General features: G+C 34.2%; 2 protein-coding genes and 1 pseudogene across 2 annotated transcripts; 2 read left to right on the top strand and 1 right to left on the bottom strand.

The window, feature by feature from the left end:
* Positions 1-1,005: 1,005 nt before the first annotated feature.
* On the top strand, positions 1,006-3,367 carry LOC123218242 (annotated as a pseudogene).
* A 1,786-nt stretch (positions 3,368-5,153) lies between these two features.
* LOC123218241 (fructan 6-exohydrolase-like) lies at positions 5,154-7,810 on the top strand. The gene is made up of 7 exons (XM_044639536.1): positions 5,154-5,409; positions 5,558-5,566; positions 5,742-6,601; positions 6,681-6,839; positions 6,950-7,188; positions 7,297-7,387; positions 7,455-7,810. Exons 1-7 carry the CDS (start codon positions 5,190-5,192, stop codon positions 7,674-7,676), a joined length of 1,800 nt encoding a protein of 599 aa, XP_044495471.1. The 5' UTR covers positions 5,154-5,189; the 3' UTR covers positions 7,677-7,810.
* Positions 7,811-9,363: 1,553 nt separating this feature from the next.
* On the bottom strand, positions 9,364-11,444 carry LOC123218240. Its single transcript, XM_044639535.1, has 2 exons — positions 10,877-11,444; positions 9,364-10,091 (listed from the first exon to the last, which is right to left on the bottom strand). Exons 1-2 carry the CDS (start codon positions 11,298-11,300, stop codon positions 9,604-9,606), a joined length of 912 nt encoding a protein of 303 aa, XP_044495470.1. The 5' UTR covers positions 11,301-11,444; the 3' UTR covers positions 9,364-9,603.
* Between the last annotated feature and the right edge of the window lie 2,794 nt (positions 11,445-14,238).

The raw sequence follows: 14,238 nt of genomic DNA, 5'->3' as shown, positions 1-14,238 counted from the left end.
CATCCATCAATGTTAACATCAAAAACACATCTATGACTATCAGTTGTCACGTTCCCATGGAAGATTGTATAGCATCCAGACGCTAAGACGCTAAGAATGAGATTGCGCTATAGTCAATTCCTGTAATTGCGCTATGTCTCTCAACGAAAGAACCAATGAAACGATCAAAGGATTTTGAACAAGAAACACACACATACACACAGGAAAAAAAAAAAAAAAAGGAACATATCATATCAATGGTGCCAAAAATATAATTTGTTGATTACCAAAAATAAGCCAACTCTAGTTGGCAAGTCTCCAATACGAAGTGAACAAGAACGGAAAGGAAACTGCTCAAAAATCCCCCTAATCATATGACACTCATTCAATTTAAGATTTTGTATTTTAGCTCAAGGATTGGAATCCTATTAAACTAGAACCTATGGTTTAAATTTTCGTCCAATATTCATCTTAATCTTAACAAAGTACAATTAGCTCTTGCACCATTAGATTAAGATAACAAATTTGAAATTAGATTTTGATTGATTTCCACAAATGAATTTTGAAATAAGTTTTGTGTGTGAGATTAAGAGTTTGTCCTCCTCTTGAACCTTAGATATCATCTTTCCAAAAGTACACATTTATTCAGTTGAATATATATATGTATATAAACAAAAAATACACATTTATTTTGTTGAATCAACTCAAAAATTTATCTCCTAACAATGCAAGATGTGATATAAAGGGTATGAATATTTTGTATTCATTTCGCCCTAAAAATGGGACAAGGCCAATTCCAATACCGTATAATACAGGTTCTTGGACTCCCATCAAATCAAATTTTGAATTTCTATTCCCTTATAATATGGGCAAGACGATTCCACTTTCGTTCTAATTCTAAAACACCTCACTTTGAATTCTGACTTTGAATTTTTCTCTGCATAATTTTCAATGTTCATTTGGCCCTGCAAATGATTTCTGATGTATAAGTAGCCCGCGATGCAGTGCTCTTCCCATCCTCAAAAAATGAGTAAGTCTTGTAATTTTCCATTTTTCTTCTTTTCCCTCCTGCTTAGCCATGCAGTTTTTGAGCTTGAAGCCTCAAACCCTGCTCACAGAAACCTTAAGTTATCTCTACCTTCTTCGTTTCAACCTTACAGGACAGGTTACCATTTCCAGCCTGCCCAGAATTGGATGAGTGGTAATTTATTTTTCTTTTTGTCCGGTCTTCTTGATTTGGTAACTTTAGCTACATATATTTACTGCTAGTTATTTCTCTAACATTTTGTTCCTGTGATCTCTTGTTTTTTTTTATTTCTGGCTTGGAAATTACGTGGACTAAAATCTGCGGTTCCCAACGGTTAGTTCTATGTTTTGATATACAATAATCTTCAACAACTACTTGTTTTCCACTCTTTCTAACTTCAGGAAAATTCTTTCAGGGCCAATGATTTACAAGGGAATTTATCACCTTTTCTACCAATGCAATCCACACGGTGCAACGGTTGGCTCAGGTAACCTGCACTGGGGACACTCTACATCAGCGGACCTGATTAATTGGATCCCACATGAGGAAGCCATCAACCCATCACAGCCGTATGATATCAACGGTTGCTGGTCCGGTTCTGCTACAATTCTACCAGGAGGCAAACCAGTCATCTTGTATACTGGAAGGGACCTAAATAATAAACAAATCCAGAACTTGGCACTGCCCAAAAATTTGTCTGACCCTCACCTTATAGAATGGGTTAAGTCAACAGAAAATCCTGTAATAGAGCCTCCTCAACAAATTGATCCAGACTCATTTAGAGATCCTACAACAGCTTGGCTAGGCCCTGATGACACATGGAGAGTGATCATAGGAGGAAGGCAATTTAACAGCGCTGGATTGGCAATTCTTTACAGAAGCAAAGATTTTGTAAATTGGACTATAGCTGAACAACCATTGCATTCTGAAGAAGAAACTGGAATGTGGGAGTGCCCGGATTTCTTCCCAGTTTTGAATAATAGTTGAAATGGCGTCAATACATCACTGATTGGATTGAACATTAGGCACGTGCTTAAAGCAAGCGCGAAGGGAAGTGACCGATACATTATTGGTAAATATAATGTTACCGCGGACAAGTTCATTCCAGAAGAAGGTTCCATGGTTGGTGTTTCAACTTTAAGATATGATCATGGGAACTTCTATGCTTCAAAAACTTTCTTTGACAGTGCCAAAAACCGGAGGATTTTGTGGGGCTGGATTGATGAATTATCTAGTGAACCTGATGATGTTAAGAAGGGATGGTCCGGATTACAGGTAAATTTGCTAACTTCAATCTCTCAACGGCTTAGTTTCAAGTATCTTTAAACCACATATAACACTCTTTTTTCAACTGAATTTTCAGGCAGTTCCTAGGAGTCTTTGGCTAGGCATATCCGGTAAACAATTGATGCAATGGCCTATAGCTGAAGTTGAGAAACTACGAGAAAATCCAGTAAATTTGCCAAGCAAATTATTGGGGGAAGGATCATCTCTTGAAGTTCTTAATATCACAGCCGCACAGGTTAGATTTTATGTTTATAATCAAAGTCAAAAGAAAAGGTCCGGATGGACGACAACATAAGATTTTATTAAACAGACGTACAATGATGTGATACAATTTTTTCTCGGTTCAATTTGTTTTGCAGGCAGATGTTGAGATATCATTTCAGATAACTGAATTTGAGAAAGCAGAAGTGCTGGACCCAAGTTGGACCAATCCAAAGTCGCTCTGTATCCAAAAGGGTGCATCAGTTAAAGGCGCTCTTGGTCCATTTGGGCTGCTAGTCTTGGCTTCAAAGGACTTAAAAGAATACACAGCAGTGTTCTTCAGGATTTTCAAAAACCATAACAAATATGCAGTTCTCATGTGCAGTGACCAAAGAAGGTTCTTTCCCTCCATTTCTCTCTTTTCCACTAATATTTTTACATTTATTTTCTTAATATAATCCTTTCTTTTTGTATGACAGTTCTTCCTTGGATAATGACAATGAGAAGACAACATATGGAGCTTTTCTGGATGTGGATCCAGTTCATGAGACGCTATCACTAAGAAGCCTGGTGAGTTGATATCAAACACTTAATAATTCCAAATATTGATTCAATTGGGAAATATTATCAAACGGAAACGGTGATATAACTAAGATGACCATGGTTTACTTATCACTTGCATTAATCTTGTAGATTGATCACTCTATAGTGGAGAGTTTCGGTGGAGGAGGAAAAGCCTGTCGGACAGCCAGAGCTTATCCAACTGTAGCAATTGGTGATGAAGCTCACTTGTATGCATTCAATTATGGAACTGAGAAAATCAATGTGACAAGCCTGAGTGCCTGGAGCATGAAAAAGGCTCAAATAAACTGATGCAAAACTGAATAGCTGCGATGGAAGGAGATATCATGCAGATTGCTACATTTACATATTTATAAATAAATTATTCCTATATGAGATATGATATCACCCACTATGTATTTACTTTCTTGGTCAATTTATATATTTACTTTCCCGTCGTCACATTAGATACTCTTGCGGGGGTCAACATCATCAATACACTTAATCAAATAAACTGATGCAAAATAGATTTGGGTTTAATGATAAAATCATAATTTTACTTTTGTCTTTGACAGAAAATTTTAATAATAGTTAGCCCATAAAACCCCTCGGAATGTATATTTGTCTTTGTATTCAAACTTGGGTGGGAAATAATCTTTTGGCCTTAAGTATATTACTTAATGTTGTGCCAAGAAAGAAAATTTGTGTGTTCAATTCGCCCCCCATCATGGGACAAGACCAGTTGAACCAAAATACAGACAAGTATCAATTTTCATTGTCACCAAAAATAAAAAAGTTGAGCAGCTTGACTTCTGACCTGAGCAATATGAAGACACATACGCTGCCTCCAGGATAATTCTCTCTTCAACTTTAATTACACCTCCTCCTAATTTTCATGCTCATTTGGCCCTGCATGTAATTATTTAAGAATGAGTAGCCTGCAATTTGTAAACTTCTCATACTCAAAATGAACCCACCATTTAAGACTAGCACAGTCGTAGGCACGGGGCGCCTAGCCCGTTACCATCACTACAATGGTAAAAAAAAAGAGTATATTTATATCGTTTCAACCAATAAATCGCTTAAAGAATTCATCAAAAATAATATTTCAAACACGTATTAACCATTTCTAGCTAAGAAAGCATAAATTCTCTTAACGAAATTCAATACAAAGCCGATGGAAAACTCCGGCTTCTTCAATTTTCAAAGACAAAAATCGGTACACACTTTTAAATCATAAACTAAACAAACAAAGAAGTATTTTCCCTCAAATAAGAAAAATTTTCAAACCAGAAAATGCAATATCTGAAAAATCTTGAAACAAACCCAAATACGAACACAAATTGATATGATTATTAACCTATGAAGCCATTTTGAAAATGATTAGGACTGAGAAATTGAATGAAAACAAAAAATTGGAGCTGAAATTGTCAAAATCAGTAAAGAGAAATATTGAAGTTAGGATGGATAGGCCGGTGGAAGGGGAAAAAATTTGTGGTGGGCTGTCATATATTGTATAAAAATTGGGATGACATGGACGATTGTTGTCATCTAACAATATACTATGTCGGTAATCAATGGCCAAAGAAAAGAGTAAAAAAAAAAAACTTAAAAATTTGAGATAAGAAAAAAGTTACTTTTTAAAATTTAAATATAAAAATTAAATGTTAATTTTTAAAATTTAAAAAAATAATAATAATAAAATTATATATTTTTAATATTATTGTTAAATAACAATTTCATCTTCATGTTTAATAAAAAAATTAATATGGGATTGAGGATGAATGAAGGTTTTTTTGCCCATTAATACGTGGCAAGACAAATTGCTGTTGCACGAAAATACAGAAAACAACCAATGTATGATATTGACAGTATATTTAGCTAAACAAGTCCCACTTGCAAGTACAGACAGACACAATTTTTTACTATTCCCAGAAGAGCAAACAAATAAGCGCAGCTTGAATGGAGTCTTTTCTTGTATTGTGGGGACACACTGCTTCAAGGCCTTTAAATATTTTTACTCTAGTCCTTTTTTAATTTTGTAATGTTCAAGCCAGCTCAGTGGCCAATCAAAAATGGCCCTGCATATTGTTGAGGAATATACTTTGTCCAAGAAATAATTAACAACATACTCATGTCTTTTGTTCTTGTTATAAAGAAACCAATAGGCTTCTCCAATGCTAAACCCACCATGGCCAGCTCTTGTGTTTCTCTAGTCTTATTGCTCTTTACTCTCCTGCTAGGCCATGGCCTTTTTCAGCTTGAAGCTTCAAAGAATGCCTGCAGAAACACTCATACTGCTCAACCCTACAGAACCAGTTATCATTTCCAGCCCGCCATGAATTGGATGAATGGTAACATTTTCTTTTCTTTTCTTTATTTAAAATTTTCAAGACTAGTTAATCTTGTTGCTATTGTCTACATCTCTAATGATTTCTTGTGTTTATCCTTTGAACATGTCGTGATTGTGGCATGAACAAAATTTCGGGTTTCCTTATGCAGATCCTAATGGTTAGTTTTACTCTTCTGCTCTTGTTTCAGCCTTTACACTGATTATTTTTTCCCAATTCTGTTAAGAAATAATCAAGAGTGTACAGTATTTCGGAGTTTCTGCTTGTGTTAACCGTTGACTTGATGAAATTGTCAAGCAAGGTAATGAGGGATTGATGTAATTTCTTAATTTCAGCTCCTATGATCTACAAGGGAATTTACCACTTGTTCTACCAATACAATCCACAAGCAGCAGTGTGGAACGCCAGCATTGTGTGGGCACATTCTACATCAACTGATCTGATTAATTGGACCCCTCATGATCCTGCCATGTACCCATCACAGCCGTCCGATATTAACGGTTGCTGGTCAGGTTCTGCAACAGTTTTACCTGGAGGTGAACCGGCCATTTTATACACAGGCATTTCCTCAAACAACAAACAAGTTCAAAACCTGGCTGTGCCTAAAAATTCCTCTGATCCTTACCTTACAGAGTGGGTTAAGTCTGCAGAAAATCCACTGATGGAACCCCCTGAAAATATTGATCCAAACTCCTTTAGAGATCCCGCCACAGCTTGGCTAGGCCCAGATGGCACATGGAGAGTGGTCATAGGAAGTGAATTTCAGGATAAGGGATTAGTATTTCTTTACAGAAGCAAAGATTTTGTGCATTGGAGTAAAGCTGAACAACCTTTACATTCTGTTGAGGGTACCGGAATGTGGGAGTGCGTGGATTTTTTCCCAGTTTCTACAGATAGTCTGACAGGCTTGGATACATCAAAAGTTGGACCCAACATTAAGCATGTGATTAAGGCTAGTTTATTTGATACAAAATTTGATTGTTACATTATTGGTACATATGATGTTGACACTGATAAGTTTATCCCTGAGGAGGGTTCTATAGATAAAGTTGCAGGATTAAGATATGATTATGGGAAATTTTATGCTTCAAAGACTTTCTTTGATAGTGCTAACAACAGGAGGATCTTGTGGGCATGGGTTAATGAATCATCCAGTGAGGCTGATGATATCAAGAAGGGTTGGTCTGGATTACAGGTAATTTAGAGATTAATTAATCTGGTTGAGCAAGTCATGTTCAAGTCATTGTTACTTTTTCCTTGTATTCATTTTGCAGGCGATTCCTCGCAGCCTTTGGCTAGATAAATCTGGGAAACAGTTGACGCAATGGCCTATTGTTGAAGTTGAAAGGCTACGTGGACACCAAGTTGAATTGCCAAGCAAATTGTTAGAGGAAGGATCACTGCTTGAAGTCACTGGTATAACAGCTGCACAGGTTAGTTTTTCATTTAGAAGTAATGAAGAGGGAAATGTGGCAACAGATATATCACCTTAACTATATATTCACATGATATATATACATATAAACTATGACATATTTTGCAGGCAGACGTTGAGATATCATTTGCAGTAACAGGGTTTGAGAAAGCAGAAGTTCTGGACTCAAGCTTGACTAATCCGCAGTTGCTCTGTAGCCAATTGGGTTCATCAGTTAAAGGAGCACTAGGGCCATTTGGGTTGCTAGTTTTGGCTTCAAATGACTTAAAGGAATATACAGCAGTGTTCTTTATAATATTCAAAGACCAGGACAAATATGCAGTGCTCATGTGCAGTGACCAAAGCAGGTTTTTTTCTCTATCTTTACTCTCTAAAGCTGTTAATTTCAAACTAAACATCACAAATTTGATCTCTTTTTGAGTCCTATTTTTTCTCATGTTCGGAATTGACTATAGGTCTTCCTTAGATACTGCAAATGATAAGACCACTTTTGGGGCTTTTGTGGAAGTGGATCCAGTTCATGAAAATCTGTCATTAAGGAGCCTGGTGAGTTGAAATAAATAGAAATCCAGCAATTATTTTAGTTCACTTCTAATTCATCACTTTTCCACAGATCGATCACTCTATAGTGGAGAGCTTTGGCGCAGGAGGCAAAGCTTGCATCACAGCTAGAGTCTATCCAGCCTTAGCTATTGATGAAGAAGCCCATTTGTATGCTTTCAATTATGGAACTGAGAAGGTAAAGATCACAAGCCTCAGTGCCTGGAGTATGAAAGAAGCTCGAATCAATAAAATAATACAGCAAGAGGATCACATTACCCTGATGAATTCCTAAAGAAGGAGATGTTACTTACTAAAGTGATTGAAGCAGTGGATTTCTTGGCTTTGAATAAATTATGTCACACCTTTTCATTAAACAATGTAAGGATTTATACAAACAATCTAGCTACTAAAACTAATAAGAATCAATGCAAACTAGCAAATACAATACGAACTAGGAAGTGAAATAGAAAAAAGAAATATACACTAAAAGAGAAATCAAAACTGCCCTAAAATAGCAACATATTCTGTCAACCAATTTGACTTCAAGCAGGTAAATAAATATCAGTAATTCTCAGTTTGCCTCTGTTTGCAGGAAAATCAAACTCCAAAAGAGTAGAAATTCTCTCCTTTCTCGAACTGCGAAAAAAATTTATTTTATCAAATAATGTGGGATAGCAGTCTTATCCCAAAAACCATGATACACATTCCTTAAATAATTTCTTCTTATAATCAAGGTCATGACCGTACATCCCTTGATGCGTGGCGATGTACTGGATTTAAACTCTATGATGTAGGATAATATCCATATTGTCCATGTGGCAAGCTAATACACAGGCATGCACCCCTCATACACAACTGTACAACAAACCAAAATTCACAACCTAATCTACGCTTGACCATTTTCAATCCATAAACATGTATCAAATAGATAGAATGACTAAAATGTCTTTGAATATATCTATGGTTGTTATATGTTGATTTTATCCAATAATCTTATCGCATATTCGAAAATTCAGATGATCACATATTTCAGACTATGTCATGATATGATACAATTCGTGTGAACAACTATACATGCCCTATACATGACCGTTCGTCGTGTTCTACATAAACAAATTAAATTTCATTCTGTAAAGATTCTTTTTTGTTAATTTTATATAACCCTGCACACCCATCCTGTTCACCAATAGTCCTAGCACACTCCAGAGCCATCCATAACCTCTAGCACCTCGAGTCACTTGTGTGTATGCCTCAATGTCATCCTAGACTCGAATCAGGAGCAATTCACACGTCCTAGTGATTAATAAAGACAAAGGAGGGACCAATGAGAGTAAGTAACATTAAAACCCCTTGTGGTTGATTTTATCTTATAACATGATTGTCAAAGGAGTCCTATAAACGGATCCTAAGGTAAGATTAGGGCTTCATGTGTGTTTTAGTTAATTTTAATTTGTTATTCTGCTGTGTTTGTGCATTTTGATGTCATAATCTGTCCCAACACCTACTTCATCGAGTATCGCTCTGATGGCCTGGAAATTTATGTTAAGCTTTTGGACAGCTTCACCAACTCCTCCAAGTACTGCCCACCCTTAGATATTTGCTGCTGTAGGATTGAAGCCAATTGCTCAAAGACAGCAGCAACAATTGCAACAGTCAAGCTAAAGATTGAACTGAATGCAAATGGAAAGTTGAAATGATTGTTATGTCTATACTGTCATAATTCCACCTTTCATTGAGTTCTTGCACTGAAGATCATAGGGAACCAAGATATTCTTCACTTGATGGCTCAAGCAAATTTTGTTTTTATGAGTTTGCGTTCTTGCGAGTTCAGGTATCAGAGTGTTCACAAAGCAGTTCTGATATTCTCTTCATCATGCATCTTTCTTGTTACATTTCAATGATTCTGTAATTCAGCAAAAACTAGTAATCTTAATAACATTTTAACTAAATATTATTTATATAATTATAGATAAAAAAAATTATGAAAATCATTAGCCAAACAGGCTATTAGTTAGAAGTACATTAGTGAACTGGAAAACCAAAGAGTTATTATACATAACAAAGAATACATATATATGCATAAATTACACAGGTGGAAACTATACCAGTTTTTTATGTTTCTGCTGATAAACCACTAAAGAAAGAATTTCTATATTGTAAGTATACTGGCATAAATCCAAAAAATCTATGCTCTATTTCTAGTCTCCAAAATCATCTATTTAGTCGTCATCATCAAATTCTTCCTCTTCCCCTTCTTCATCCAAGTTGCTTTCCTGATCTATTTCCATATCTTCATCATCAACTATAAAGCCTCCCAATGTAGGATCATCTTCATCATCAGTCTCATCTCCCATTGCGGGAGTACCATTATTTTGTGCCAAAATTTTGCTATTTTTTGTACCCTTTTGTGCTTTGCCGCGGTCCTTTGATCTGGTAGAATATGTTGATCTTGGAACCTTCTGCACTTTCGTAATTAGCTCTTTATCTTCTTCACTTTCTCCTGTCCAGTCATCTTCATCATCAGCATTGTCTTTAGCTTTCCCTCTCTTTCTTCTCACACCCCTCTTATTTCTTTTATCACATGCCTCATCTTCTTCATCACTATCTTTTCTGGGTTCCTTAAGGAACCAGTCCCATTTACTTATATCACAGATCATCCCCTTGGGATACTGATCAAATTCATGCCCAATTTCAAGAAAACCAAACTCTGCATTTCACAATGTATTCTACAGTAATTATCAAATTCTGTTATCACTTGCACATCCAATAAATCAAAATATGATCTTAAAATAAATAATATGATTTACTATTATCTAACAGAAGAACTTCAGTTGTTTCAACAAATAAACAAGATAAGAATAGACCACGATGAACGCAGGAAGTTCATATAAAATATACAAGGAGATTTCTCTGCAACAAATATGTAGTGATAAGAAAGTAATCCAAAACAAGGGGTGGTAATCTCAGAACACATTTGCAGACATCTTTTGTAATACTCAAACTAAACAGAAAAGTAAATAAAAAACAAGGAAATCTACTGTTAAATACTGAGATAAGAATAAGAAAAGAAATATTTCAAAGCTCATATTCAACAGTGCTTCTACAAAACACATGAAAATCACTTGAAACACTTCTCCCTCAAAATGCTTTGTCAAAAAGCATAACCCCATTTTAAAAATTCACGTTTTCAGGACAAAAAATAATAATAATAAGTGAACTGTGGATAGTTGGTTGTTCAAAAGACACTTTTAAGGCAAAGCATCAATTCAAGTACTTTCTGAGAATGCATCTCAAAACAGCACCTAAAGAAATCCTTCTTCAGCAAGCAAATGAGCTTCCAAAAAATCCCACTCCCAAAGTCCCAATACAACTACCTTTAACTCTCTAAGCACTATGATCAAGACCAAGCCAAAACAAATTAAATAAAATAAGAACTTCAGAAGACGTTTAAATGTTTTAAAGTTTTTTCAAAAAATACCCTAAAATTCGTACCTTTAACAGGATCAATATTTGACACATCAAGACTCTCCAAAGTCAAACTCGCCTCACTTGACTCGGTATCGTTTTCCTTCTCTTCCTCTTCAAACCCAGTTCTCTTTACAGAAAACCAAACAGGCCCTTGACTTTGACCGCCAAAACACACCCAGTCACCGGCCGTCACGGAACCCTTCTCTGACCTCCTAAAAATCTCAACTTTCCCGCTCTTTCCGCTCCGAACCCAGATGGGGTTCTTCCCTATAACTTCAAAACAAGCGGTTGGCTCTATTACACTCTCGTCGGAGTCTTCCAGTGAAAACACAGCGTGGCGGCGAGATACTGTACGGTCGCTGGTGTTGATGCCTGAACCTCTACCAAACACAGTCTTGCAATTGGGCTTTAGTGCGATTTTTGAACCGTCTTCTCCACAGATTTCCATTGACAAAAGTTTAAGGAAAAGTGAAATAGTTTCAGAATTTAAATCAAAGGCTATTTATGGCGGCCAGGACATCGCCTATAATTCTGTTCAAACCTTAAAATATTTATAGTTTAGAGACTTAGCTTATAAAACAGTTCAATTCAAGCTAAAAAAATTTTAAAAAACTAAACAAATCATAATAAATATTTATTTTAAAATTTTTGTTATTTATTTTAATATATATATATATTATTATATTAAATACAATCATTCAATCCTAATTCTAAAAATGGTATCTGTCACTCCCTCTCAGGCGAAGACACAGCCCACACATAGCTGACCTTGTCACCTTGAACTCTTTGACATCACCTTAGTTTTTTGTCTGCTTAGGTAAACTTAATGAAAGCATTGAAGATCAAACAAACCATAACATGATCTATCTACTAATTTACAAGCTGGCAACCCTACTCGCTAATAGTTATACGGCCAAAACTTTTTTTTTTATTAAATTTATAAATACAACATTTAAAAAAATAATCAATGATTAATAAATAGTTGTTCTATCAACTCATAGATTAAGACAAGACATATATGAGTATACGACTACATTTGAAAGTCGTAATTACAAGAAAACATAAGACTCTACCGTGACTTTTGCAATCTTTTTAATATTAAATTACATTGTTTTATTATCTTGGAACTACCTCATATAATTATGTGCGATGACTTTTTTACAATATTGAAATCATTATGATACCATTAACTTACATAACTATATGTTTCACTTCAACGGTTACACATATAGCTCTAACCTCCAATAATATAAATCCAAGATAGTGAAATGATTATGATGGATACATTTCTAGTATCTTACTAGAACTTTAGTATTATAATACTATTATTCTCTTTACGACACTTAGATAATATTACTATCATAGACATAGACTTTTGGTTTTTTACTCAAACCATATTATAAATCTTAATTGTCTTTTGATCCTCTTGTGTCTTTTTTTTTATACTAATTTTTTTAATTATCTAATGTACTTTACGTTTATACTAATCTCGTCATCAGTAGTTATAGAGATAATACTTGTTTAAGTGAGTATGTACAAACTTAGAAAACCCTAATCAATCCAAAACCCCCAATGCATCCCAAATTTCTTAAAACAAAATTCGCAATATCCTAAATTTTTCTCCTATGAAAACCTAGTTAACTATAACAACCAAAAGATATCAACTAGAATAAAAAATAATCACAAACACGTTAATGAGTCAAAACAAAAATTGAAATGGAGTAACGAATCAGAGCAGAATGAAAACCTCATAAATTTATTTGAGTAATTTTGGTTTCTCCATTGAGATTCAGATGCATTTGAAGATCTTACCATTGCATGAAAGAGAAAGAAACTTTGTCTACTGAACTGAATGAAAATCAATATCAATTTGCGTTGCTTACATAATGTAAATTTTAATGTTAAACGATGTTATTTTATGGTGTAAATTTTACGTAATGCAATATGATATTGATATTGGTTTACATTGATTAAATCAAAGCAAATGACTGTGAGTCTCTCAAATCAAACAACCTATAGCTCAACCTTAATATTGACCAAAAGACTTGTTCCCACCCAAGGTTAAGTGTAAAGACAAACTCACACTCACAAAATTTTAAAAAATCCAAATATCTATTCATCATAGAATTTTTGTTAAAATTTATTGTTAACTATAAGAGTAAAATTGTCATTAAACAATAATATTAAAGAAAAACTAAAATTTTATCTCATTCTCCCTTCTTAGTTTAAAAAATTAACATTTTTTCAACACTCAAAAGTTTGAAAAACTATCTTTTCATCCCTAAGGTTTCATTCATTCACTTCCTTCTTTGGCAATGTTCTCCGGTCAACCTCTTATTTGTTGGCTCTCCCTCCACAACTTGGATGAAGACATGGCCATTGTTCTCCAACCGCGACAAATGCATTCGTGGCCAAAGAATAGGTCTTCATTAATGGTGGTCTAGATCTGGAGCTGATTCAATGAAACTTCTTCATCTGCAAGCTTCGTCAACCTTCACCTGGTGTCATCGACAGTAATAGAGGGAGATGTATAAAAGACTGGTCAACATCGAAACAAATTAACCGCTACCATCACCATTGTCAGATTTTGTAGTAAACCTTAGAGATTTGGGAGAAAAACGTTACATTTTAAAGTTAAGGTTAGAATGAAATACGAGTTTTCAAAATCTGAGAGAGACAATGAAATAAAATTATATATTTTTTGCTATTATTAATAAAACAAAAAATTTACTCTTAGTTTTAACCAAAAAAATTTTAATAACAATTAATCTATAAGTAAATATTTATGTTTTTAAAATATCATGAATGTATCAGAACTTGCATTAATAGTATATACATATATACCACACAACTTATTCACTTAACAAAAATACTACAATAATATTTCCTTTTCCTAAAATGCTCTCATTGATATTACGTATGTAGAAAGATTTTGTGTCTTTTTCATCATCCTTCTAGTAAAACAAAGAATATCTGCAACTTTGAAAAATAATTGAAGCAAATATATGTGATTGAACAATAAATCTCACGAAAAAAATTTAGAAAAAGGAATCGTTAATTATCATAAAGGATTCATATAAACAAAAGGGAGGAAAAGATGAAAATTGTCAAATTTTTTTATAGAATTCATATTTTTTTCAAAGATTTTATAACAAAATCATCTAAATTCAAGTCAGTCTTGATTCAAACCCTTATATTTTGTGTTTTCTTCTTTAACAATTAAAAATCAAATAATGTAAAAAAGATTTATGTTTATGACTTTAGGTGAAATATAATTTTGTTGCGATTTCATGTTGTTTATATTTTTAATGTTATGATTGCATATTGTTATATTGTTTAATGTTGTATTGATGGTTAAAAAAATACAAAAATTCAATTATGGATAA

The sequence above is a fragment of the Mangifera indica genome, chromosome 6 (assembly GCF_011075055.1).
Source record: "Mangifera indica cultivar Alphonso chromosome 6, CATAS_Mindica_2.1, whole genome shotgun sequence".
NCBI classification, from domain to species: domain Eukaryota; kingdom Viridiplantae; phylum Streptophyta; class Magnoliopsida; order Sapindales; family Anacardiaceae; genus Mangifera; species Mangifera indica.
This window is presented reverse-complemented; position numbering and strand designations above follow the sequence as displayed.

Bases quoted from the DNA above. Each gene is read 5' to 3' on its own strand.
- LOC123218241 (XM_044639536.1), top strand. From the start codon at position 5,190: ATGTCTTTTGTTCTTGTTATAAAGAAACCAATAGGCTTCTCCAATGCT. The intron at 6,602-6,680 runs GTAATTTAGAGA...TTCATTTTGCAG, and splicing joins AGGGTTGGTCTGGATTACAG to GCGATTCCTCGCAGCCTTTG. The intron at 6,840-6,949 runs GTTAGTTTTTCA...CATATTTTGCAG, and splicing joins CTGGTATAACAGCTGCACAG to GCAGACGTTGAGATATCATT.
- LOC123218240 (XM_044639535.1), bottom strand. From the start codon at position 11,300: ATGGAAATCTGTGGAGAAGACGGTTCAAAAATCGCACTAAAGCCCAAT. The intron at 10,092-10,876 runs GTACGAATTTTA...TGTGAAATGCAG, and splicing joins AAATATTGATCCTGTTAAAG to AGTTTGGTTTTCTTGAAATT.